At 37.2% G+C, this 24319-nt stretch overlaps 2 protein-coding genes across 2 annotated transcripts in view; one reads left to right on the plus strand and one right to left on the minus strand.

The window, feature by feature from the left end:
• Positions 1-2924: 2924 nt before the first annotated feature.
• Positions 2925-4920, plus strand: LOC310722795 (2-oxoglutarate receptor 1). The gene is made up of 2 exons (XM_083535531.1): positions 2925-3056; positions 3843-4920. The coding sequence occupies exon 2, from the start codon at positions 3861-3863 to the stop codon at positions 4812-4814; it is 954 nt and encodes a 317-aa protein (XP_083391657.1). The 5' UTR covers positions 2925-3056; positions 3843-3860; the 3' UTR covers positions 4815-4920.
• A 6746-nt stretch (positions 4921-11666) lies between these two features.
• The window catches only part of hs6st3b (heparan sulfate 6-O-sulfotransferase 3b), a 64316-nt gene continuing 51663 nt past the window's right edge, over positions 11667-24319 (minus strand). Inside the window, exon 2 of the mRNA XM_083537798.1 lies at positions 11667-12663. Within this exon, the coding sequence (XP_083393924.1) occupies positions 11973-12663 (691 nt within the window). The 3' untranslated portion in view covers positions 11667-11972. The remainder of the gene's footprint in view (positions 12664-24319) is intronic.

Here is a 24319-nt window from a genome sequence, read left to right on the forward strand (position 1 = left end):
TTGACTTAACCTGTTGGACTTTAGAGTAAAAATGGTATTAGAATGATATCTCCAGGCCATTAAATCAAAGGATTGTTCATTTCATCTCATCACAGATTTGGATTCGGATTGTAATTATAGTTACTGGATGCAGGCAACTGCATTTTCCTGGACTAATTGTCTCTTTGTGGGTAAAAAGATTTAGCTGAAAAGACTCGCTCTAATGAAAAGGAAGTACCTGGTTGGGTAATGATGTTTGATTTTCTTTAGCATTCTACTGTCACTATTTTTACCACAGTTCCCATTATGTACCCAAGATTACATCATCATCCTACATCGCTGACATACTGCATCGTGCATGCATGGATTTGTGTTTTTCTCTCACTCGACTCATGAAATACGAAGCACATCCGAGCCACAGTTGCTTCAGTTTCTGGAATGTTGTATTTTTATTTGGGTTTCAGCATGGGATTTTAGTTGCCTTGTCATCTTAAAGACATCTGTTGATATACAATTTGTGTTGTCTTTCAGTATATGCCTTATTTTCCACCACTGTCCCATAATGCAAGGGATGTTTTTGAAGTGGGTGAACATCTTAGATATACAGTAAGAAATCCACTGCTGAGAGGGATTCTGCTGGTCTTGAAAATCCCAGCGGGGTGTCAATTCTGAACGTGCTCAAAGAGGCACAACTGGAGGCTACAGTCAATCCTTGCTTAAAAGCACATGAAAGTTTCGAAAAGTCCTTCTTTCAGCATTACACTTTATATAAGGTTGAGCTAAAGCCAGATGAATCCCCGACTGTGACCAGGCGTCTAGACACCCATCCAATCAGTGTATAATAGGTAAGAAAGAGTTTATTGTAGCTGAATGAAAGTGTTACCAAACAAAAAACGTGACTTCTACTTTTGTTTCAGGTCAGTAGGTCATTTTTCCTTGCAAATAGCAGATTATTCCTATTTGTGTGTTTTTGTTGGTTTTATTTAAAGATCTTGCGATCGCACGTTTATAGTCTTTATAATGCCAGCAAAAATTCTTGAGGAAGTTGATTAAAAGTCAATGGTATGCTAATCTTCTTCTTCTTCCTCTTTTTCTGGCTGTTCCTATTAGGATCATCCGTCTCCATACTACTCTGTCCTCTACATTTATTCAATGTTCAATTGTCCTGCACATTACATTTTTTTAATTATAAAGCTTTTTACTGTTACAGGCCCACAGTCAGAGACACTCAAAAGAACTGTGGAAATACACTTGTGATCTTATGACATGTTCTCATTTTATGCAATTTGTGAAAAATTCGTGTTTTTTCTGAAATGTTGTCGAGTCAAAAGACATTAACATGAAAATATTGTGAAGTAAAAGTGCAGATACTTGAAAAAAGTACAATAACAAAATACAAATATTCATATTGCATGGACACAGAACACAGAGTGCATTGGGGACCACAGTTTAAATATATATACAGTTTGTCTAATCTAAATATATAAATATATATAAACATAAGATAGGTTTCCCTAATGGGTATGAGATAGGACTGTGCAAATATATTTGTATTTAGTTTGGGCGGCACTAAAATTAATGACACATGTAGACAATGCACCACAGAAAACAGTAACTCGAGTGGTCTTGTCATGTATGTTCATGGAGCTCACTTTGTGAACAGGGGCATTGTCATGTTGAACAGGTTTGGGTTTCCTAGTTCGAGCGAAGGGGAAATTTAATGCTGGCACATCCAAGGACATCAAATACAAGTGTTTGCCTCAAATTTTTTGCCAACAATTTGGGGGAAAACTCATTGCTGGACAAGTCAAGTGTCCGAATACTTTAGTCACAATCCTTATATTCTCCCAATAAAAATTTTGTTATCAACGAATTCAAATTTCCTCACACTCTGGTAACACTACAAAAACGGTACATAATTGAGCATGTACTAATATGTAAAGTAAATGTTTATTACAGACTAATAATTATAAACCAACAGTTACCTTAATTACATGTTAGTACAAAGTAGTAAAAATTCACTATTTAAAATGCATCACAAACACCGTTGGATTAGATGGTGCCGAATTGTCCTCCTCATGAAACACACAAACGCACAATAACAAACACCTTCAAATCAAATCTTCACACCGTGAGGGGTTACGGTGGCTTGGGCCCCAAGGCACTGGTTTTCTTCTGCTTTACCTGCTTTAAGTCTCCTGTCATTTTGTTTACATATTAGTACATGCAATGTTATTCATGAACTGTTATTGCACAGTGTTACCCACACTCTCATACCATCTTTCTTAATCAATAGGCCTTTGTGTTCAGAGTTTGGAATCGACTGGAATCACTCAAAAGCATAATCACATGACCTACACTAGTATTTCCAAAGAAACAATATCAAAATCAGAACCAGGTTTATTGGCCAAGTGTGTTGACACGCACACAAGGACTTTGCTTCCAACTGTTGGTGACTCTCAAAAGTACAGACATTAATACTTATTATTAAATACAACATCTCTATTTAATGTATAGAACGGTAGGTTCCCAAATATGGCACTGTATTCTGTTTTAGCTTTTGTATTTGGCTTAACCTGTTGGACTTCAGAGTAAACATGGTATCAGAAGCATTCTACAAGCCATGATATCTCCAAGCCATGATTGTTCATGTCATCTCACTGAGCAGGTGGCTGCATTATTCTGGCCAGTATCAGGATCAAGAATATAAAGGCATATTTATCCTTGTTTAGCTTGATATATAGTATATGTTAGTATATGTTAGTAGTAGATGTTCCTTAGAATGGAGCTGTATAAGATATTGTAAAAAAATATATATATCACTTGATTGGTTACAGGAAGTACTTTTTAAATGGGTAAAGATTAACTCAAAAAAAAAATATCAAGACTTTGTTGGCCGGACTTCCCAGCATGAGTCACTATTTAAGCATTAGCCATAAGTTGGAGGACGTGTAGGATACCAGACTGGGAGTGTGTATTCATTACAGTCACAACAACCTGCAGTTCGAGAAGAAGAATTAAAAGGATAATGTGAAAGTAAGAGACATTTCTGGGAACTTGAGAACTGATAAATACAGGTAAGCACTCCTACACTTCTAGACCAAAAGCACTGAGAAAATACTGCTTATGATGTACATCATTATATCAGCATTGATATGAATTTATATGTTTAACATTAATTACTAGTCCAAATTTTAAACCCATTAGCTCATAGAATGGTTTTCCTTATGTTGACTTTTTTTCTAAGATTTTTACAACACTTTAAACACTGTGGAATGAGATATAAAGAGTTGTTGATTGGCCAAGAAGAATTTTAAAACCCCTCAAAACCTGTTCAGGTTTTATGTCGCATTGTTCATGAGGGAAAAATGCATTACATATTCATAATTTAAAAAAATCTGTAGCAACATAAACCTTTTTTTTTTTTTTTAAAACTTCAGTTTCCTTTTTCAAGTTCATGAAGGCAGCCATATTGGAAAAACCTGATTTAAGTCTGCTATTGACTGCAAAACATAGATAGATCCAATAGGGGGCAGAAGACAAGTCAAAGTATTGTTAATGCTGGTGGTGCAGAGGTCTCAGAAACTAGTGTATCAAACATGATACTTTTGGTGTTAAAGGGTTAATAAAGTCAACTTTAAATTATGTGACCCAGAAGTCAAATGCTTCTGAACAAAGTAAACTTTAAATTAAAGAATCAATGCAGGATGTGTTCACATTTTTTGACTGTGTAATTCAGCAAAATGTTGAAATTCTTATGATGTAGTAAAAGAAGATTTTTGTCATGATTGTTCAAGGTCTCTCTGCCATTTCACCCTTTCTTGAAATCAAAATAAATTAACCATCTACAAATGTGTTTTTAGGTTTCGAATTAGCTGACAATGGAAGTGCATGGGAATACGTCTGCTATCTGTTCTTCTGATAACATATATATAAAACATTACTATCTTCCAGTTATGTATGGGATTATATTTTTGGTTGGATTCACTGGAAATATCATCGCCATCATAATCTACGTGGTCAAGCTGAGGCCTTGGAAGAGTGGGAGCATCATTATGATAAATCTCGCAGTGGCTGATTTGCTGTACGCTCTCAGTTTACCTTTCTTGGTCAATTTCTACATCACCAGGAACTGGACGCTTGGCGAGTTTATGTGTCGTTTTCTCCGCTTCTGCTTCCACTTCAACCTGTATGGCAGCATCCTCTTCCTTACTTGTCTTAGTGTCTTTCGTTATGTGGTGGTGGTGCACCCACTTCGAGCGGCTCAAGTCCAAAAGGCGTCCTGGGGTGTCTCTGCCTGCTTGATCACCTGGGCAATCTCTTTGCTGGAGATTAGCCCAATGGTCACTATGATCACGGCCCAGAAGGTTGGTAACACCACAATCTGTTTAGATTTTGCCAGTAACGATCCAAAGATGGTGTGGTGGTATGGCTGGCTGCTGAGCATTCTGGGGTACTTGCTGCCCTTGTTTGTTGTGTGTTGGTGTTACACACATATCAGGGTTACCCTGGGAAAAAGCCTTTCAGCATCAAGGCCCAGTCGGGTGCGAGCCCACAGACTCACAGTGATGATCTTGGCCGTGTTTGTCATGTGTTTTCTGCCTTATCACATCCTGAGGGTTCTAAGAGTGGACAGTCTGAGGAGCAACATGACATCCTGCGCAGACAAGAAAACCATCAATGATGTCTACATGCTGTCACGGCCCCTGGCAGGCCTTAACACCTTCTTCAATCTGGCCCTCTTCACCTTGGCTGGAGACAAGTTTCAACAAGCTTTCTATAGCCTGATTCCCAGGAGGAAACCTGTGATTAGCATGGTGGCTGTGATCTGCTGAAGATCTGAAAATCTGTTTTATTTTGACTCGATCTACTTTACATAACTTTATATATGAATTGCATTAATAGCGTAGATAGCGAAAAGACTTTTATTTTACTTGTTTTTCTAATACAAAAGATGGTGTTGCAAGTGTTTTAGAGCTGTTAGCGTCATCATTAAGCATTTAGCATATTGTTGTACAAGCACTTTACCCTTAAAATCAAGCATAGGATGCAAGAAATTTAAGTACAGCAAAGTGAGGTAATTCACAAACGTGTGCTAATTGCCTTAAGTAGAGAGGAAGTCATTTACAGTGAATGAATGCAGAGTACACCATCTTCCTAGCCTGGATTTGTTTTTCTGTTGTGTTTAGCTAGTAAGAACCTTTGTCTTTTTTTCTTTTGCTTGTTATTTTCACATTAGCAATTAGCAATTGTTTCATTGCTAGCATACATAATAGGAATTCATTGCTCAGAATGAGGGTCACGCTTTTTTAAAGATATATATATAGCCAAATATATAGTTTCTTTCTCCACCAATGTTTATCCAACAAATAAATAGATATTCTCAAGCAGAGTTTTTTTTTTTTTTTTAATGCTTCATTTCCTTCACATTTCGAACGGCAATTTCGTTTCATGGCCGAGTCTGTGCGAACGAGCAGCCCGAATGAGCAGGTATTTCAGCAGAATTCTTCACAGTAGATGTATCACACCACCTGATGAGCTACAACACATTTGCTACGTTTATTTAGAACGATGCATCAGGACTAAGTACAGTTTCCTGCAGCGGCCTCTGGCACACAATTCAAATCAATATGTGTTCGCTCAATGTACTTATTATTGCCAGCTTACTACCAGACAATAAAGGTGGATTCCTGCTGACATGAATGACTTCTCATTTTGACATTAAAACAGGGAGAATGACTTCATGCTGCTTTACTGCTAAGGTAAGAAATGTATCTCTAGTGGGAGCCATGACAAAGCCTTTGGGAAATCATTAACAGCAATTAAAAGAACAACAAATTAAGGAATGCACGAAACGTCAGCCTGGCATGTACATTTTTTATCCACACTGCAAGAAGTAAATAGAATAAGAAAGAAAGTAATACTATAAATATGGATGCTGAAGTTGTGCTCATTTGTGTCTCAATAACAAAATGCATTCTATAATGAAAGAATTCCATGTTAATAATTTTTTTTTTTTCTGCTCTTTTTTTGGAGAGCAATTCAAAATCTCACTTTTGTATAGACATTAGTTATTTGCTAAATATGCAACAACAAGAGGGTCCCTAAAAATGTTGATGATGAAGAAGAACACAAGGCAAAGCATTAGGCATCAAATTTTATGGCCAGAGTGCGTAAGATATAGACATTTTAGTGACCATTCATTCATTTATTTATTAGCCTTCCTGTTCAAGTCAATACTTTTTTAGGGCTTTACGTTGCCTCCTATCCAATTCAGTGAATCACAAATGGGAGTTGTGCCACATAGTCCAGCACTGTGCTCTTCAACGTTCACACACTCCATCCAGGAAGAGCAAAAATAGATGTTAGTTTGGTGGATTAATTCAAAAGTATTCATACAGTCGATATTGGTGATTGTATTGCAAGAATTAACTGTCACATTAAATATCAATCCTCCAGGATTTTATTATTATTTTCAAACAAATGAGTTGAATATTTATTGAACATAAATAGAAGATTTATTCTTCTGTTGTGCTGCATACGAACACATCAGCATTGACACATATATTGCCATATATCTTGGGATCACCGCGTCATCTGAACAGAATTTATCAGAAAGTTGATCAGTCAAGAAAGAACAGGCTCGAGGGACATGGAATATGAAAACATCATGTGACATTTTTAATATTCTTTTTGACAGAAAACCAACATTAATAATGATGGCTTTTAAAAACAATAACATTTGTTAAAATGTGAATAAAGGGCCATCTAGCAGGCTTCTAATAACGTCTGCATTGAATGTCGGAGAGCGCACTAGTCAGAGCTCTCAAACCCGAATCTGTAGCAAACTGCACATGTTTCTATTTATGTTTGTGTTATATATTATGTGGCTGACAGTGGCTAAGAAAATTATTTCGTTGCAGATACACTAATATGGCCATTTGTAAGCCTTTTCACTTTCGTAAGTTGGACATCATAAGGAAAGGTCAACCAAATCCAGTAAAAGGAGATTTGTTAAATTGTGGTCATTGGGTTTTATGCCTTAGTAATTCATTTACACTTTATGAGATACCTCTCTGTGATGCCGTGCTCTGTTCTGCTCTGTTGTATATAATATGAATGTTTTTAATAGCCATGGGATCTTAATAGTGGTACTAAGAGGTGGATTGGTTCAAGCAGGACACCACTGAAGACCTGGGTGTGAAATGCATGGCGTGCCACTTACAGTATGTATTGGTATTGGATCATTAGGGCCAATGATAGAGGCAAATTGCATAGTTTTTTTTTTTTATGAAGTTCATCTTATCGCACAACCTCCCTGTCATCACCAGCACTCCCAATAGTTCTGTTTCCAAATAACAAATTCTGTACCGCCGACTCTTCAGAAGATCGTTTTTAATTCTTGAACTTATCACCGCCAAATGATGGCATGATATTTCCAAAATATTTGCACTTTCCTCACTCGGTTCATGTATTGCACTTAAGTGACCTAAACAATTCAAATACACAAAAGAGACAGCGTAATTTCCATTATACACCCACACACACACACACACACACAATCTGTCTTATATTTACACATGCATACACACTCACACTTAAAGACACAGATAGACATCTTGAACGTCTCTTTTTTTTCACACGTGAAGAAAAATACAAAAACATAAATTTATTCGAGGAATGATATCATTCAACCTTGTACTATTTTCCACCGTTAACGGAGACTATATTACTAAATCAACATACAAATAAAGAAATAATTGAGTCCCACTTGTGTTAGTGAATGCCGAGCTAAAAACGAAGGGTGTGATCTTGTTCTGTATGTGACTGTATGACTGGAATATTTTCCAACACTGATAATTCGCTCATCACGGTCCTCATTGTCTCGGTAAATCTGTAAACTCAGTAAGTGACAGACGAGAGAAGGTGGGAGAAATCTACTTTCTATCTCTTATTCACGCTCATTCAAGCTTCCCAGCTATGATTTAAAACAACATACAAGGAAGTCCGGAGTTTGGATTCACTAAACGCCTGCAAGAAATCGTTCTGAGGTGTGTTTTGTTGTGTACAGTTAATTTAGCATCCTGTGAACAGAACTCAAAAGCATGAATTTCACCTGCAGAAAAATCATGAATGTGGGTTTCAATTGGAAGAACTTTTGTTATACTTAGAGAATATTACTATCTTTAAGCATATGCTACATCTATATCATCGTCTATATGTCAATTTAGAAACCAATTTTACTTTCTATTCTTTTCATTCGATGGTGTCTGACAGTGTATTGTATTTATCTTATATATATATATATATATATATATATATATATATATATATATATATATATATATATATATATATATAAAAACGCTCATTTCAAAAACATCACCATCCCTAAAATTATGAACCCCTCTGGAAAATGCAAGTAATGAGCCACATCGACTAATGGGGTAAAAAAAAAAAAAAAAAAATGCATTATGGGATTTTTGGAACAATCCTTCATGTAATTGTTCTTCATATTTTCAGAAAAATGCATTCAGAAAAAAGCATCCAATTTCTATTTAAAACCACAGTTTTATTGTAGTTGTGTATAAATCCAGGGACTTTTGAACTTTTGCAAAATACTGCAACCAACTGTGTGGAAATTTCGATGCATGCTTAAGAAAAGATCCATCTATGTCCATGTCCTGAGAGAAGCGAGCAGGTTTTAATCTATCTGGTGCTTAGGAGGAGGACTCAGGAAGTCATTAATCTTTACATGAGAACCTGTTCACCCTCGATCACCATTGATACACAAGCAGATTTTAAACACATTGTATTACTTTTTCGATGAATAAAACCAAAACTTTTTATTTATATATAAATAAATCTTCCATGAATTTTGTAATGGTGAAGAATTTGATCTTCATTATTACACACACTTAGGGGATTACTGTAAGTAAACAGTGCTTGATAGCAACAGCTTTCCTCGGCTGCGTCATGCCATCAAATCTGACATATGCAACCAGTTAACAGATCAAATATTTATATACATTTCCCTGTGAGCTCCCAGATGTTAGTTTTAAAGTAACCAACAGTTTAATGTCTAATAGTTTGTGAAAGACTCATAATTGTATCCTAATGTAGTTACTTGGTGTTTGGTAATAAAAGGCTACTTTGCATTAGCAACACTGCTTTAATGACAAACAAGTCAATCTTTAAAAAATATTATATATTTTGTGTCAGGCAGTCATTCATGCATTGGTATGCCAAATCATGATTCTACTAAACAGCTGCTTTAATTAGGGTACAATATTCTACAATCAAATATTTACTTATCAATCATTGGACTATTATTTTGAAAACTGTCCTCCTGCATGTTTCTTAACTTCACCACCTTCTTCCATATGGATCAGTTTTACTGATCTCAACAAGTCTGGGCGAACTACTGAGTAGGCACCAATCAGAGGCCGTGTTTTTATGATGTCATCATGTCGACTTCTTACAAAGTATTTGACAGTATTTGAAAACGGCGACGATACAAAACAAAGTGTTTTGATATAAAATTTGAAGCCATTTTCATTTGTCATAATGACAAAATCCGATTTTATATTTGAAACACTGCCCATTCTCGCTTAAACAGTATCTCAAAAGTAAGTACACCCCTCACATTTCAGAAACCATTTTAGTAGATCTTCTCAAAGGAACAGAACTATAGAAAGTAAACTTAGATATAGTTTAGAGTAGTCAATGTGCAGCTTGTACAGCAGTACAGATTTACTGTCCTCTGAAAATAACTCAACATACAGCCATTATTGTCAAAATATCTGGCAGCAGAAGTAAGTACACCCTAAGTGAACAAGAGGCCTTCTTCTGGGATGACGGCTATGCAAACCCGACTTGTTGTAGCATGAGGCGTATCGTCTGAGCACTGACAAGCAGACCTTTTGCTTCTGCAGTCTCTCAAGCAATGTTGCAGCATTCATGCGTCTGTTTTTTGAAGCAACTTCTGCACCACACGAGGACTCGAATTCTTTGACCCTTCTGAGTGGAGCCCTTCTTGGAAAACCTCTGTATGACCCTGGCCACTGTACTGTAACTCAGTTTCAGGGTGTTCCTGAACTTCTTATAGCCCAGGACGTCTTTGTAGAGAGCAACAATTCTAATTCTCTAATCCTCAGAGAGTCTTTGCCGTGGTTGCCATGTTGAACATCCAGTGGTCGGTATGAGAGAAATGTACCCAAAGCAAAACATTTTAACTGCTCTAATACAAAATACACAAATTTGTATGGTTCTGTCAAGCAGACAAAAACATGAACATGACAAAGACGGTGGCTTTTCATGATTAAATGACATACAGCTGTTCTCACTAAGGGTGTACTCACTTTTGTTTTCTAGACAATAATAGCTGTAAGTTCTGTTTTATGACTAAAATATATCCATGTTTCATTTCTATGGTATTGACCCTTGAGAAGATCTACTAAAATGGTGGCTGAAATGTGAGGGGTGTTCTCACTTCTTTTGAGATTCTGTATATATGTACGTATACACGAACACACAAAAATTGGAGGTTGCATTCAAATGTTCCTTCACTTGAACTAGGAGACCCAAACCTGTTCCAGCATGAAAATATCCCTGTACACAAAACAAACTCCACCAAAACATGGCTAACATGCTAAAAAAAATCTTGACTTGCCTTCTAAAAACCTCTGACCAAAATACTATTGAACACCTTTGGTATGAACTGGAACGCTTACCGCACCTAACCCTAGATGAGGCCTCCTCACCCTACATCAGTACCTGTCTTTATTAACACCCTTGTGGATGAATGAAGGCAAATCTCCAACAAGTACACTCCAAAATCTAGTGCAACATCTTTCAGAAATTTGGAGATTATTATAACAGTGAATGAAGAATAAAAGTGGAATTAAATGTTCAAAAAAGCAGAAGGGAATCTTGTGGGCAGGTGTCCTCAAACTTTGTCTGTATAGAGCAGACCTGGGCAAACTACGGCCCGCGGGCCACATCCGGCCCTTTGTACGTCCCTGTCCAGCCCGCGTGAGGCAAATCATAAATTACAGGGATGCACCAAATCCCTGTAAATAGAAACACAATTGTAATGACGCAATAAAAAAGCGCAGCAGCACACGGTTATCTGGATAAGAGCAACATGTCTGCGGTGTGCGGATAGCGATTTGCAAAACATGCAATGCTGAAATTTCAAGACGGGGTGTATCTGCAAAGAGTTTCTCCAAGTCGGGTTTAATTTATCACCTGTTTTCCAGTGATGGTGCCAAGGCAAAAGGCATAACACAAAAAATTATGGATTTCATTGCCTTTTGAATTGATTTTTCATTTCGGTGCATCCCTAAAATATTAGCGTTGGTGTGGCCCTCTGACACAATTCAGGTTTCTCATGTGGCCCCTTGTAAAAATTTATTGCCCACCCCTGGTATAGAGTATATGGGATTATGAGTTGAGGATGAGAAAGTAGTTCCTCTTGAGGAGAATGTTTGGGGTCATTGTGTTTGGTTAATTATGAATTTGTGTGTGCATATTTTTTGTTCATTTTGGAAAAATTGATTTTCAAGTATAAAACTTTTACTAACTGTAAAACCTACCCATGAATCCACATACAGAGACACCAGTAGAGTCTACTGTGATCAGTCGAACAGAAAGCATAGACACAAAAGAAGAACCCTTCAGAAGTATTGGTTCCCTATAGCTTTTATTTAGCATATCATGATTTGTGATGCTGTGTTTAAGAACATTTGAAGGGTAGAGCCAGTGCTATACCCATCTACTGACGTTGCATTTCATATATTCTTTGTGAGCATGTTTAAGATTCTCAGACTTCACTGTCTAACGAAACATTCCCAAGTGCGTTGACTTACAACAGCGTCTCAAACCAAAAAAAATGTTTAATGAGAGAGAAGAGTGAATGAAGAGCTGAAAATATGGCCACCCCATGTACATCTTGGCTCAGTGTTTGTTTTTTTTGTTTTTTGTAAGAAGCATCACCAGTGTGCCACTTGGCTGGCGTAGTCCTCTGTGGTGGCGGGCTGTGACTGATTTTCTTCCGACTGCCTTTTACTCTGGTGGTCCTTCTGCTCGTGTTGCCAGCGCCGCTCCTGCCTCTCCTGTTGGCGCGCAAACTGCACACGCTGCAGGAAGAGCTCCTTGGCGAACTTGTAAAGTTGCACATCCAGAAAGTTGAGGCGCTCGATGCGCTCGTGTACGTCTTGCCGCAACTCCACGCCGGCGGCCCGTGTACTGTTGAGCTGCGTAAACTCTGCGATGAAGTGCAGCTGAAATGTACGCTCAAACAGGTACTGTGTTTTACGCTGGAACTCGGTCAGGCCGTAGAAGGCCATGTTTTTTAGATTGCTCATGGCGCTGGCGAGCAAAATAGCACCGCGCTCACGCTCTCCCATGGACGAGAGGTTGTAGCAGCCGACCAGGCTCAGGTCAGCTAGCATGCGCACCTGCCGGTTGTTAGCCAGGTTGTGTGGGCACGCCATAAACTCTCCCAGCGTCACACCCGACCAGTCATCGCCACCGTAACACGAAGGGAGCTCCGCCTGGGTGGGGGCGCGGCCGTCACACATGTGGAGCGATGTTTTCCAAGTGGCACCGCGTTGCACGTGCTTCCACTCACTTAGATAGCGTGACACCGGATCCCTCAGCATGGTGATGTAATAGAAGTTCCTGCAATAGACAAAACCAAGAAGGTCAAAAGAGGATATGAGTTTTATTTCAAAAATGTTTTAATTGCATTAGTAGAAATTATACATGCAGATCAAGTTTTTCTTTTTTTGCACATTAGTTCAGAAATTTTGGTCTGACAGGAACAATATGAATTCTGAATTCAATCAACAATAACTTCTGGGCATAACATTTTCTTTCAGGGATTGAGCCATCAGTTTACCATAATCTTACTTTCCATTTTTTCCTTCAACATTCCCTGACAGCAGGCTGAATGCTTAATAACTGTGATCAGGTTGTTCATGCATCAACCATCCACAAAATTCAGTCCAGAAAACAGCGTAATTCACAGGACGCTTTTGGGAGAGCAGCTGTTACATGAAACATATTTTACACGCATCAGTGCTTCTCCAGGACGGACTCTCTGCTTAATTCTTCTGAATCTCGGAATGGCCGCTGAGCACAGGGCGGTAAAACGAGAACTTTAATTTTAAGGCGGTAATCCTTCAGAGCTAACAAAGACAGCAGAGGATATAATGCAAGATAGAAAAGTCCTAAATTGACGTTTTTTTATTATCAAATTAAAAATGGTGTATTAAATATAAAAAATGCGTGTGCGAGTATATAATTTACACTAGCACTTATTATGGAATTGATACACAATGGTGTCTGATACATCGGAAAACAGAAATGACCGAATGCATCAAAAATGCCGATTATTTCCGACTGAATAGAACTTCGCCTAAACCTCTGAAAACGGGTCCAACTGAATCCCAAAAAGCCCCTACAGGGACAAGTCAAAAGACCTACACCTGCAGTTATTTTCTGCAATGAGCTCCTGAGAAGCAGTACTTCATTCTCTAAGGACAGATATCCTCTGAGCTGAGGAGAGTGCGGACTGAAAGCAGCACTGCTCTGATGTTTCCCCAGAGAGGAGATGATGGTTGGAAGAAAGTTTCCTCCATTCATCTTCTTCTCCCTCAGGGAAAGGTGGACATGGCATATTCACTGCACTTTCCAACAGCACATTTCTGCCTTTGAGTGAGATAGGATTGGCCCAAAACCAGAGCTCTTCTTTGGCTGCTTTTTTATCCTTTTCCAAGGTCAAGACAGGAAACGGTGTGTGTGTGTGTGCGTGTGTGTGTGTGTGTGTGTGTGTGTGTGTGTGTGTGTGTGTGTTAATGGGGGGCTGGTAACCATGGAATTAACATTTTATGTGCCGTAAAATAATAAAAAGTACTAGAGATGCTGTCAAAACAAAACACAAAAACATACTCTATGAGCTGAACAGCTACACAGTGAAATTTGCAAGTATTTATATGGTCAGTCAAAGAGATGGGGAAAATGAGCTCGCAAGTTTTACAGCTGCCATCAAATTGTCCAAAGTGAAAAATAACGCTTGTGTAAACTGTCGTCCTTATAAGCAAACAGTCCAAAATTAAATCCAGCTCCACGTTAACCCAGTTCAAAAACATTAAAGTTAACTGTTCTGGACTTATGAGACATAATTCATTCTCAACCGCCACTTAATCGAGACCATTTTCACCACAACAATGATGGTGAGCAGAAGGGACGCAGGGTGCGAGAGTAATACGTATGCACGACAGACATGTCAGCCGCTAGCCTGTGATTAGTACAGTGCTTTTGGCAGCTTTAAGCTCTTGCTCCTAGAGTTCCTGAAATGCAGACACACTCTCATTAGACTGTCTCCGGCCCAAAAACACATGCAGCTCGTATTGTTGGAGCAAGCCAACTGTGAGGAGGAAAGAACACCAGTGCTGAACACCATCAGTGTCATGCTGCATTAAACTCATTTCAGTCCCGGCGTCTGCATTATATGCAAATGATATAGTTTTCGATATCCCGGTTGAAGACGGGAAAACGTCCTATATTTTGACAGTGGAAATTTTCACAGGTAGCATTTGTCTTTCTAATTGTAGGACTGCGATGAAGCATTGCTAAGCTCAATAATAATTCACAAAAGGCATGCTCAGAACGATGATTTCATGACTGTGCTGCCACACAAACTCAAAGATCCTTCGCAGCATAATACGTACAAATTTCACATAAATATAACGTAAAAACAACGTTGTTCACAAGTAGGATATACAGTATACAGAATACATGAGATCCAGACTACTTTGAAAGTTTAACCCTGTTTTCCCATCAAAAGATTAAACCTATATTTTTTTGCCTTCCCAATGTACCTATGCCATTAGTATGCATGCTAGTATAAAATGGTGTTTGCTAGCATTTGCTAATTCTGAGCTGAAAGCTCATAAACAATCAGGAAATGCAATCAATGACAGTCGTAAATATATTTATATAAATAAATAATATGTGATTAATTGGTTTTAAACCCAAATCCTTGCTCCAGCGTTCACGATTACGAACTTTCCCGATCGCGACGCGCTTCGGCGTTCAGTTTCGCAGAACGGCAGTAAATCACGTGGCAGTAATTAATGCAACACACACTGATCTCAGCAGGTTCCAGTTTGTTCATTAAAAGCGACAGCAGATCTCGACAGGAGATTAAATATAATATCGTCCTTAAATATAATATAACGCAGGGCTGCTGGATACGGTGGTTTGTTGTGGAAACGTGTGAAATCATTGCCATGAGAGCACAAGTCGACAAATCAGAAAGTGAAATTTGGGTTTGAACTCTTTCTTTTTTACGCTTTTTTAGAATAGGAAAGAGAATGGGTGATATTATGCATATATTAAATAAACCAAGGCAAAACTTCAAGGCAAATAAATTGGAGGGTCATAATGGAGGTGGTCGCTTAGCGGTTAAGTCTCTGGGTTACTGTTCAGAAGGTCAGGGATTCAAGCCCTGGTATTGCCATGCTGCCATTCTTGGTACCCTTGAGCAAATCTCTGAACCCTCTGTGCTCCAGGGGGCTGACCCTAGCTTTCTAACATCACTGAGGTATGTAAAAAAAATCATTCACTGTGCTGTAAAGTGCATGAAAGAAGTATAAAGCACCTTTCCTTTCTTTCAAAATAATGAATTAGGCAAAAAACAAGCAAGAATGAAACATTCTGAGATTTAACAGTCGCTCCATTTACCCAGGTTCTGTGTTCTCTAATTAGCACCCCTACTTAGCGTCTGGTTTATATATACATGTCTCATTGTCACTCATTGTTTATATATCTTTATTGTCCACAGCCTTGTCTATGATATGCTCGTTCTTGTTTTTGCATATTCCCTTACGAGGGAAATATCAAGGTCCGTGACTTCGGAGTGACGTGGGGCCGCCTTCCCGTGGGCTCACCACCTGCAGGAGGGACCGTAAGGGACGGTGCTGTGAGAATTGGGCAGCAGGCGGGGGCCTGCTTAGACTGCTGCCCCCGCGACCCGAATTACGGATAAGCGGGAGAAAATGAATGAATGAACAATATTAACTCTCCTATATAAAGTTTTGAAGAAACCAGGTTAATGGTAGCGCAGGGGTTACGACTTCTGAGAGGAATTAGGATTTAAATCCCAGCACTACCAAGCTTTTTAATTGCTGGGTTCTTGAGCAAGACCCTTAACCCTAAACTGCTTTGTTGTATAAATAAATCCGCTGTGAGTCACTCTGAATAACAACTTTTTCCTAATGATATAAATGTATAATGTAAATCAATGTTTAATTTGTGCTGCTTTCCTGACCAATGACTTGTTAAAACAATTACAAGCTTTATAGTTTGCCATATTTAAACCTGGGTGGGGTTTTCTCTCTTTTTTTGGTGCATAGGAAGGTATTACCTTGTTTGTTAATTAGCACAGCAATATTGAGAAAACCTGCTATTTTAACCTGACAAGTGGTTCGGATTCAGCACTTATACAGCTGGCAGTCTGAGCTTGCAGAATGTCTGTATGTGTGTGAAAACTCAATTTATACCTTTTAATGTGTAATGTGTGTCCCTATTCATGGCTGGTAGGTAGACTTGATCCGCCACAGATGCATACAGTATTGGTTTTATTATTCTTATATGCTATGACTGTCCAATATGATGGAGACATGGCACCTATATTTATAACTATGGCATGCTGTAGAGTCCAAACTATGTAAAAATGACAGTAAAACAGTAACAAGAGGAAAAGCGTCAAGATCTCATGTTAGTTTTTGAGCATATTTAATTTTATATATCAGTAAAGTACAAAAGATGTGTCTGATTTATGTTGCCAAATGTCACTTCTTCTGTTTATTATTCCATCTTTAAACGTATATATAACCATATACACTGTCTAGACAAAAGTCTGTGTACATCTAACCACAAGTTTGGTATATGCTTTTGAACATTTAGCACTATTTAGTCCACATTTGCTGTTATAATAACATCCACTCTTCTGGAAAGATGTTCTATGAGATCATTCAGCTACAAGGGTGTTAGGTTCTGATGTAGGTGAGGTGAGGAGGTCTAGGTTGCAGTCATCGTTTCAATTTATCCAAAAGGTGTTCATTAGGGTTGATGTCAGAGCTCTATAGCGGACCACCCAAGATCTCGTACTTCTACAGTATGTAAACCATATCTTTATAAAGCTGGATTTGTGCACAGGGGCATTGTCATGCTGGAACATATTTGGGTATCCTGGTTCAAGTGAATAAAAATTCTATACAATTGTGTGCCTCTAACTGTGGTAACAGTTTGCCGAAGAATCACATACAGTATGGCTGGTCATAAATCCCATTACTTTTCTCCATATAGTTTATGTTGATGAATTCGACTATGTGTGACCTGACTGTGACCTGATGAGCTGAACTTGTATTCACAAAACTGTTGCATCTGTGGTTTTGCAAACCATTTTCTGTTTAAGGGACACGACTCCGGTTTACACGATTGAACCCATTCCTTTCTCCATATCTTGAGATTCTGCTTATCATTTGGTGTACGTGACAAGGTGAAGATAGCAGCCAGTGATTCTTACTTCAAAATTAGCAGGATAAACCATACTCTGGTATACAAGCTTTGTGCATTCAGCTGATTACTCTGTAACCATCTCTTGGGTAAAACAAAGCAAGATATGGTTCATCAGATCTTTATCTCACCTCTCGCCAATAGAATTTCATTTCCACACGAATTCATTTTATTTTTTCATTCATGTTTAGAAAAATCTTTATTATAGTCTTTTGGGAGGTGATAAGAAACCAAAGAACATGGAGGAAACCCCTGTGGAAACAGTTAGAATATACAAAAACAGTATACTAAATTGTATTTGGATTGATTTTGTCTATAATTTATTTTACATCAGAAAATATTTGCATTTCTTGGTTTTTGCAGTCCGAAAGCTAGTTCTCCTTTATGATCAGTGGCAAGGGAATATGTGGAGGAACCTCCTGCCTGGTCCCTGAGGTAATGCTAACTCAGATGTGTGTCAGTCTTTCATCTCTTAGCTAGCCAGAGCTCAAAGACGCACAGCATCATATGTTTGTTCACCTGCTGCTTTTTTATGGATATAAATACTGGTGCAGTTAATTAATGCCTACACCTGACCAAACCCTAATCAAAACCTTAACCACAGCATCAGCAACTTGCTGGGAATTTCAACTGTCTGTAAAATGCAAATGCATAAACTGTACAATCACAATTTCTTTCATTTTAAAATACAGACACGGTTATTATATAAACAGTATACAGCATTTGAATATACTGTACAGTCTACAGTACACATTATGCACTTTATACTACAAAGTTACAAATATCCTGCAGCTTCCTTAAGGGCAACCAAGGTAACTATTCACAAGAAGAAAATCAGGACTGGGAATATGATATTTGGCCTGGAGAAATTCTTCAAGAATTCATTCTACAAACATAGACTGACCAAAGAAGAATGTTCTGTCTAACAAAATGGCACCGTAATTACTGCTACACTATCATTATTCAAAACACCGTCAATTTCATTCGTTCATCTTCAGGAGCCTTTTTTTTTTTTAGTTCTGTGTTACAGCAGCTCAAGATCCCCAGAGTGTGAGGAAGGAATACACACTGGATGGGATCCCAGACCATCTCAGGGCAACACACAAATTTATACCGTTCAGACACACACACATTCATACCTAGGGGCAGTTCAGCATAGCTTGTTTCCCTAATGACATGCACTGAAACGCTACAAAAACAGAATCCCGAAATCAGAATCGGACCAGTGGAATCTGGAGCGATGCAGTACGTCTGGGCTATCAAATGATATCCATGCGTTGTGTGCTTACTGTATGGTTTAGGAAACACATATGTCCAAATGCACAATGTAGATGAAGAAATAACCCGCACTTAACATAGATATGACAGTGAATAGATCATCGAAGTCATTCAGACGTTCACAATCACATTCAGAACGTGGTAAGAGGTGAAATCTGTTTCACTATAGAAGCTATAGTTGAATAACACGTGCAATTGTAGCAGTCAGGAGAAACTGTATATTGAAAAAAGGCATCTTGACACTCATTCTACGTCTTTCAGGCACCATTTTTACCTCAGGAACCCAGAGTTTCTCTTGAAAAGTTGAAAGCTGAACTCATAAGCTAGGCTACTTTTCAGTTCAAATCAGACAGATCATTTACAGTACATTTAAACCCTTTCGCAAACGCTCTTATCCAGAGCTACTTATATAGAAGTGAGCTGTTGAGGGTTAAGGGTCTTGCTCAGAGGGCCCACAGTGGCAGCATGATGGTGCTGGGATTTGGATTTGATCTTTTTTTTTAATCCAAAGTCCTTATTCATTGAGGTGTAGTACCACTATCACATTAAGGTCTACCATTACAATGATCTATTTGAATCAATTCGACACACTATTTCCGATCTCAACCCTAAATGTTGCTAATGATGCTAATATGTGATGCTAACGATGAAAATGATGCTAATACGATCACATGATGTTTGGCATCAAAAGTACGTCTTCGAAATGACATTTAGCAAAAATTTGCTAGTGCTCATGTTAACGACTATTTATTCCATATATTGCACGTGTTTCTTTGGAAATCAGTAGAAGGAAGAGTATATTGCCAGTTCCTATCAACACATGGCGAGGCAATCAGCACCTCCGAAATCAGAAATAAAACATGTGAAATAACACATGCACACACTGAATCTCTGTGAGCACTCGTTCTCTTCACAAAGCTATCCGAAGATATTCTGCCAGGCTTTACCTTTACATACCTACATACACACTATATCACATAGTGGATGCAGCTTATTTACATCTCTCTTCACAATCTGTACAAACTATGTGTGGACCTGTGCCTCATACCTCTGACTGTGCTGCATGGACCCAGGGGTCTCTGTACTCCTGCTCACACTTGCTTGATGTTGGTTTTGGATTAGCAAATGTTTGATAATCATTCAAGTAAAATTATGGGCAAAACTAAAATGTGCAGTTCTTAGGCGTGTCAAAAAAAATTCAGGTTTCATTTAAATATTAAAAGAGGTTAAATTATTGTATGGTACATTCAACAATAAAGGTTTTATTCGGGTGCATTATATAGACAAAAGTATTTGGAGACCTGGCCTTTCCAGCCATATGTGGTTCTTCCCAAAATTGTTACAGCAAAGTTGGTGGCACACAACTGCCAGCTGAAGATATGATTTACATGGAAGGTCTTGAGTGGCCTGCAATAGAGCTCTGACCTCAACTGATCATCTTTGATGAATGAATTGGAACACGTCCTCACCCTACATCAGTACCTGACTTTCTCAAAACCCTTGTGGCTGAATGAGCTCAAATCTCCATTCCAAAATCTAGTGGAACATCTTCCCAGATGAGTGGAGGTTGTTATAATAGCAAATAGGGACTAAATGTGGAATGGGATGATCAAAAAAAAAAAACATGCAAATCTTATGATGTCCCTTTTGTTTATATCTGTATCATGACATGTTTTAAGATTATGGACAGGACCCATGTTTCATACAAGCTTTTCTAAGCTCGCAGAGGATATATATGACAAAGCACGAATCCTAGACAGTAAAATTCGCTAAATACATGCTTAGAAATTGGAATTATTTATTTTATTCAACGTTTAAATCTCAATTCTACTTAGTCAAAACAAAAACCACCATTTGAGCGTATAAAAGCAGCCGAGCTCATTCATTACGCACACATAAATATCTCCAAGCTTATTGACTTTTAACGACCAAAACTGAATTATGTGAAGTTTGCTATTAAGTTTCAAGATCATTACAGCAGTAAAGCATTAGTTCCCTCTCAGAATTAGTGGCAGTTAAGATTGAATATCGAAGTGGTTTCATTAGCCATCTGCTACTCGAAACTTATGAAAAAGAATCTGATCGCTAACGATAGGCCGAGTTCTCTCGACTTTTTTTTTTTTTTAATTACAGGGTTAGAAAGAGAAGTCAATTTCAGATATTGTATAAATTAAAAAAGAAACTAGGGTTAATATTTAATTAGATGTAATTAATGTTATAAATGTCAAGGCATATCACTAAAGCTCAGTGAATTAAATGGCTTTTATAATATTAAACAAGCGTTTTTGCTTAATGAGCTCTGACTCTTATTAAAAGCAGCCTACAGTCTTGAAGTGAGACAATGAAATATTGCATTTTATTCAATATTTCAAGAAATAGTTAACATGGAAAATATGTGTATTCTTTATGTATATACTGCTACTTATTCTACTGCCACTAATAAAAATACATTAATAATAATACTATTAATAATAATAATAAGAATAATACCACTACTACTACTGATAATAATAATAATAATAATAATAATAAATTACATTATTATTAATAATAATAATAATTAATGATGATGATGATGATGATGATAATAATATTATTATTACAGTTATTATTGTTATCATCATTAATGATAATAATAATAATAATAATAATAATAATAATAATAAAAACAGTACTGATAATAATAATAAATTAAATTAATAATAATTATTATTATTATTAATATTATTACTTTTATTATCATTATTATTATTAATAATAATAATAATAATAATAATAATAATAATAATAATGATAACAATGATAACAATAATAACTGTAATAATAATAATCATTATTAATAATAATAATAATAATAAAAACAGTACTGATAATAATAATAATAAATTAAATTTATTATTATTATTATTATTATTATTATTATTAATATTATTACTTTTATTATCATTATTATTAATAATAATAATAGTAATAATGATGACGATGATAATAATAATAATTATTATTATTACAGTTATTATTATCATTAATAATAATAATAATAATAATAATAAAAACAGTACTGATAATAATAATAATAATAATAATAATAATAATAAATTCAATTAATAATAATAATAATTACTATAATTATTACTTTTATTATCATTATTATTATTAATAATAACAATAATAATAATGATGATAATGATGGTGATGATTATTATTATTATTACTGTTATTATCATTGTTATTATTATTAATTATAATACTGATGATAATGATGATGATGATGATGATTATTATTATTATTTTTACTGTTATTATCGTTGTTATTATTATTAATTATAATAATGATGATGATGATGATGATGATGATGATGATAATGATTGAACGCAACAGGATTTATATTAAATCTTCAATGCAACCAATAGCCATCAATGGCCAATGTATTCAAAGCATACAAATCATACACTTGTGGAAATCAGGGGTCTACTTGTTAAGTAATACATCAGAAGATACTAAAGATACTTCAGTTGTACACCAAGAAGACTGAGAGACATACACAAAGAATCTTAGCATGAAACATATGTCTCTGCTTCATCTCCTTGATAAGATCTCATCCCCTAATGGTGCCCTCTAGTAAACCTTAATGGAGAGCCTGTATGCATCTTGTTTTTTTTTTGAAGGTGACGGAATGAGGACGTTGTGTCACCTGGGAGAAGATATCAGAAATGATGAGACAGTCTTTGTGTTGTCAGCGAGCTGGTGTGAGTCCATGCATGCTAGAAAAGGCTTGTTCTGGTGACAAAGTGAATCAGTGCTGTTCACAATGGACATTGTCTCAAAGCAGCTTTACAGAGCTTAAGAAGTAAATTATGTGTATTTATCCCTGATGAGCAGCCTGTGTGACTGTGGCAAGGAAAAACTCCCTTAGATGAATGAGGAAGAAACTTTAAGAAGAACCAGACTCAAAAAGGGGAACCCATCCTCATTTGGGTGATATCAAGAGTGTGATTATGAATCCTAAAACAATACAAAACACCGGAGAGTGAGAACTAACATGAGCACCGGAGTGTGTGAGATTGAGTAATGTCCAGTCAGTTGACCTTGTGGATCCGAGAGCTCCTGAGCAACTCATAAAATAGCTCCACATTTGAGAACATCATAGATCCAACACCAGCTTCTTCATGCTGTGTTCTCCTGTTCTACAAACCACAAAGGTGTTCACAACTGGATTCAGATCCTGTTACCAGGATGGCCTCTGAAGAACAATGGAACCCTTTATTGTGTTCATGCACCCAGTTTGAGGTGACTTTTGGCCCAATAGTCTGTGAGATACAATATGAGTAGTAATTGATGCGTATCTATAAACAATTAGCTGAACTAAATACTAAACATATCCTATATTGTAAATATGTCCGATATTTTCTACACATATTGTGCTTTACACACATCTTGCACTAATATAATTTTATCTTCCCCTTCTTCTTCTTTCAGCTTTTCCCATTAGGGGTCACCACAGTGGATCATCCGTCTCCATACCCCCCTGTCCTCTGCGTCTGTCTCTTTCAAACATGTCTTCCCTCACCACATCCATAAACCTTTGGCCTTCATCTTTTCCTCCTTCCTGGTGGCTCCATCCACAGCATTCAGGCATTCAGTGAGCCTGACCAATTGAAACATTTCCAACTTTTTTCTATTCTTTTATTCTTTCTTTCACTGTGTATTCGCACCATTTGTTGTGTGTGAAAATCCCGGGAGATCAGCAGTTATTGAAATACACAAACCAACCCGTCTGGCAGTAGCAATCATGCCACAGTCAAAAACACGGAGATCAAATTTTCTTCCACAGTGATGGTTGATGTCAATGTTACCCACAATTACTAGGCTGTATCTAGATAATTCTATGCAGCGCACCGCTGCCACACGATTGGCTGAATAGATCTGAAAATGACATTAATAAGGAGATGTTCAGAAGCTCCTGAGTCTAGTGAGTACTACCCTACCAAACATTGGGTAAAATCTGGGCTGTTGTAATTCACCTCACCTTTAATCCATAGTCCTTCCATAGTCCTACAGAATCTCCTAATAAAGTATTCAGTGGGTGTATGTCCAGTTAAAAAGTAATCCTCGAATATATGTTTTTAGCTTATTCAGATATTTTGATTGGTAAAACATATCAGCGAGACATACATAAAGTCTCTACTTAACAGTCTCTGGAATAGAACAGGCCACACATGGCCACTCCATCCCCATTAAATTCTTTAATGCATAACTTTAACACAATTACTCCTCTGCTCGTTTGAGATCATTGAGGCTGGCGCATCGTTTGTTAAGAAAATGAAGCTGGCACCTTGCCAAGTGCTCGGAGCCCTTGGTCTCAGTTGGCTCTTCTTCCAACATCGCTTGGCATCCGTACACAGAATTCACATTTTCTTTATAAGGCCTTAAACAGGTGGCATGTCTGTGTGAAAGTCAGCGGTCAGCCTT

This window comes from Silurus aristotelis (assembly GCF_946808225.1).
Source record: "Silurus aristotelis genome assembly, chromosome: 3".
NCBI classification, from domain to species: domain Eukaryota; kingdom Metazoa; phylum Chordata; class Actinopteri; order Siluriformes; family Siluridae; genus Silurus; species Silurus aristotelis.

Coding starts and splice junctions, on each gene's coding strand:
- LOC310722795 (XM_083535531.1), top strand. CDS start 3,861: ATGGAAGTGCATGGGAATACGTCTGCTATCTGTTCTTCTGATAACATA.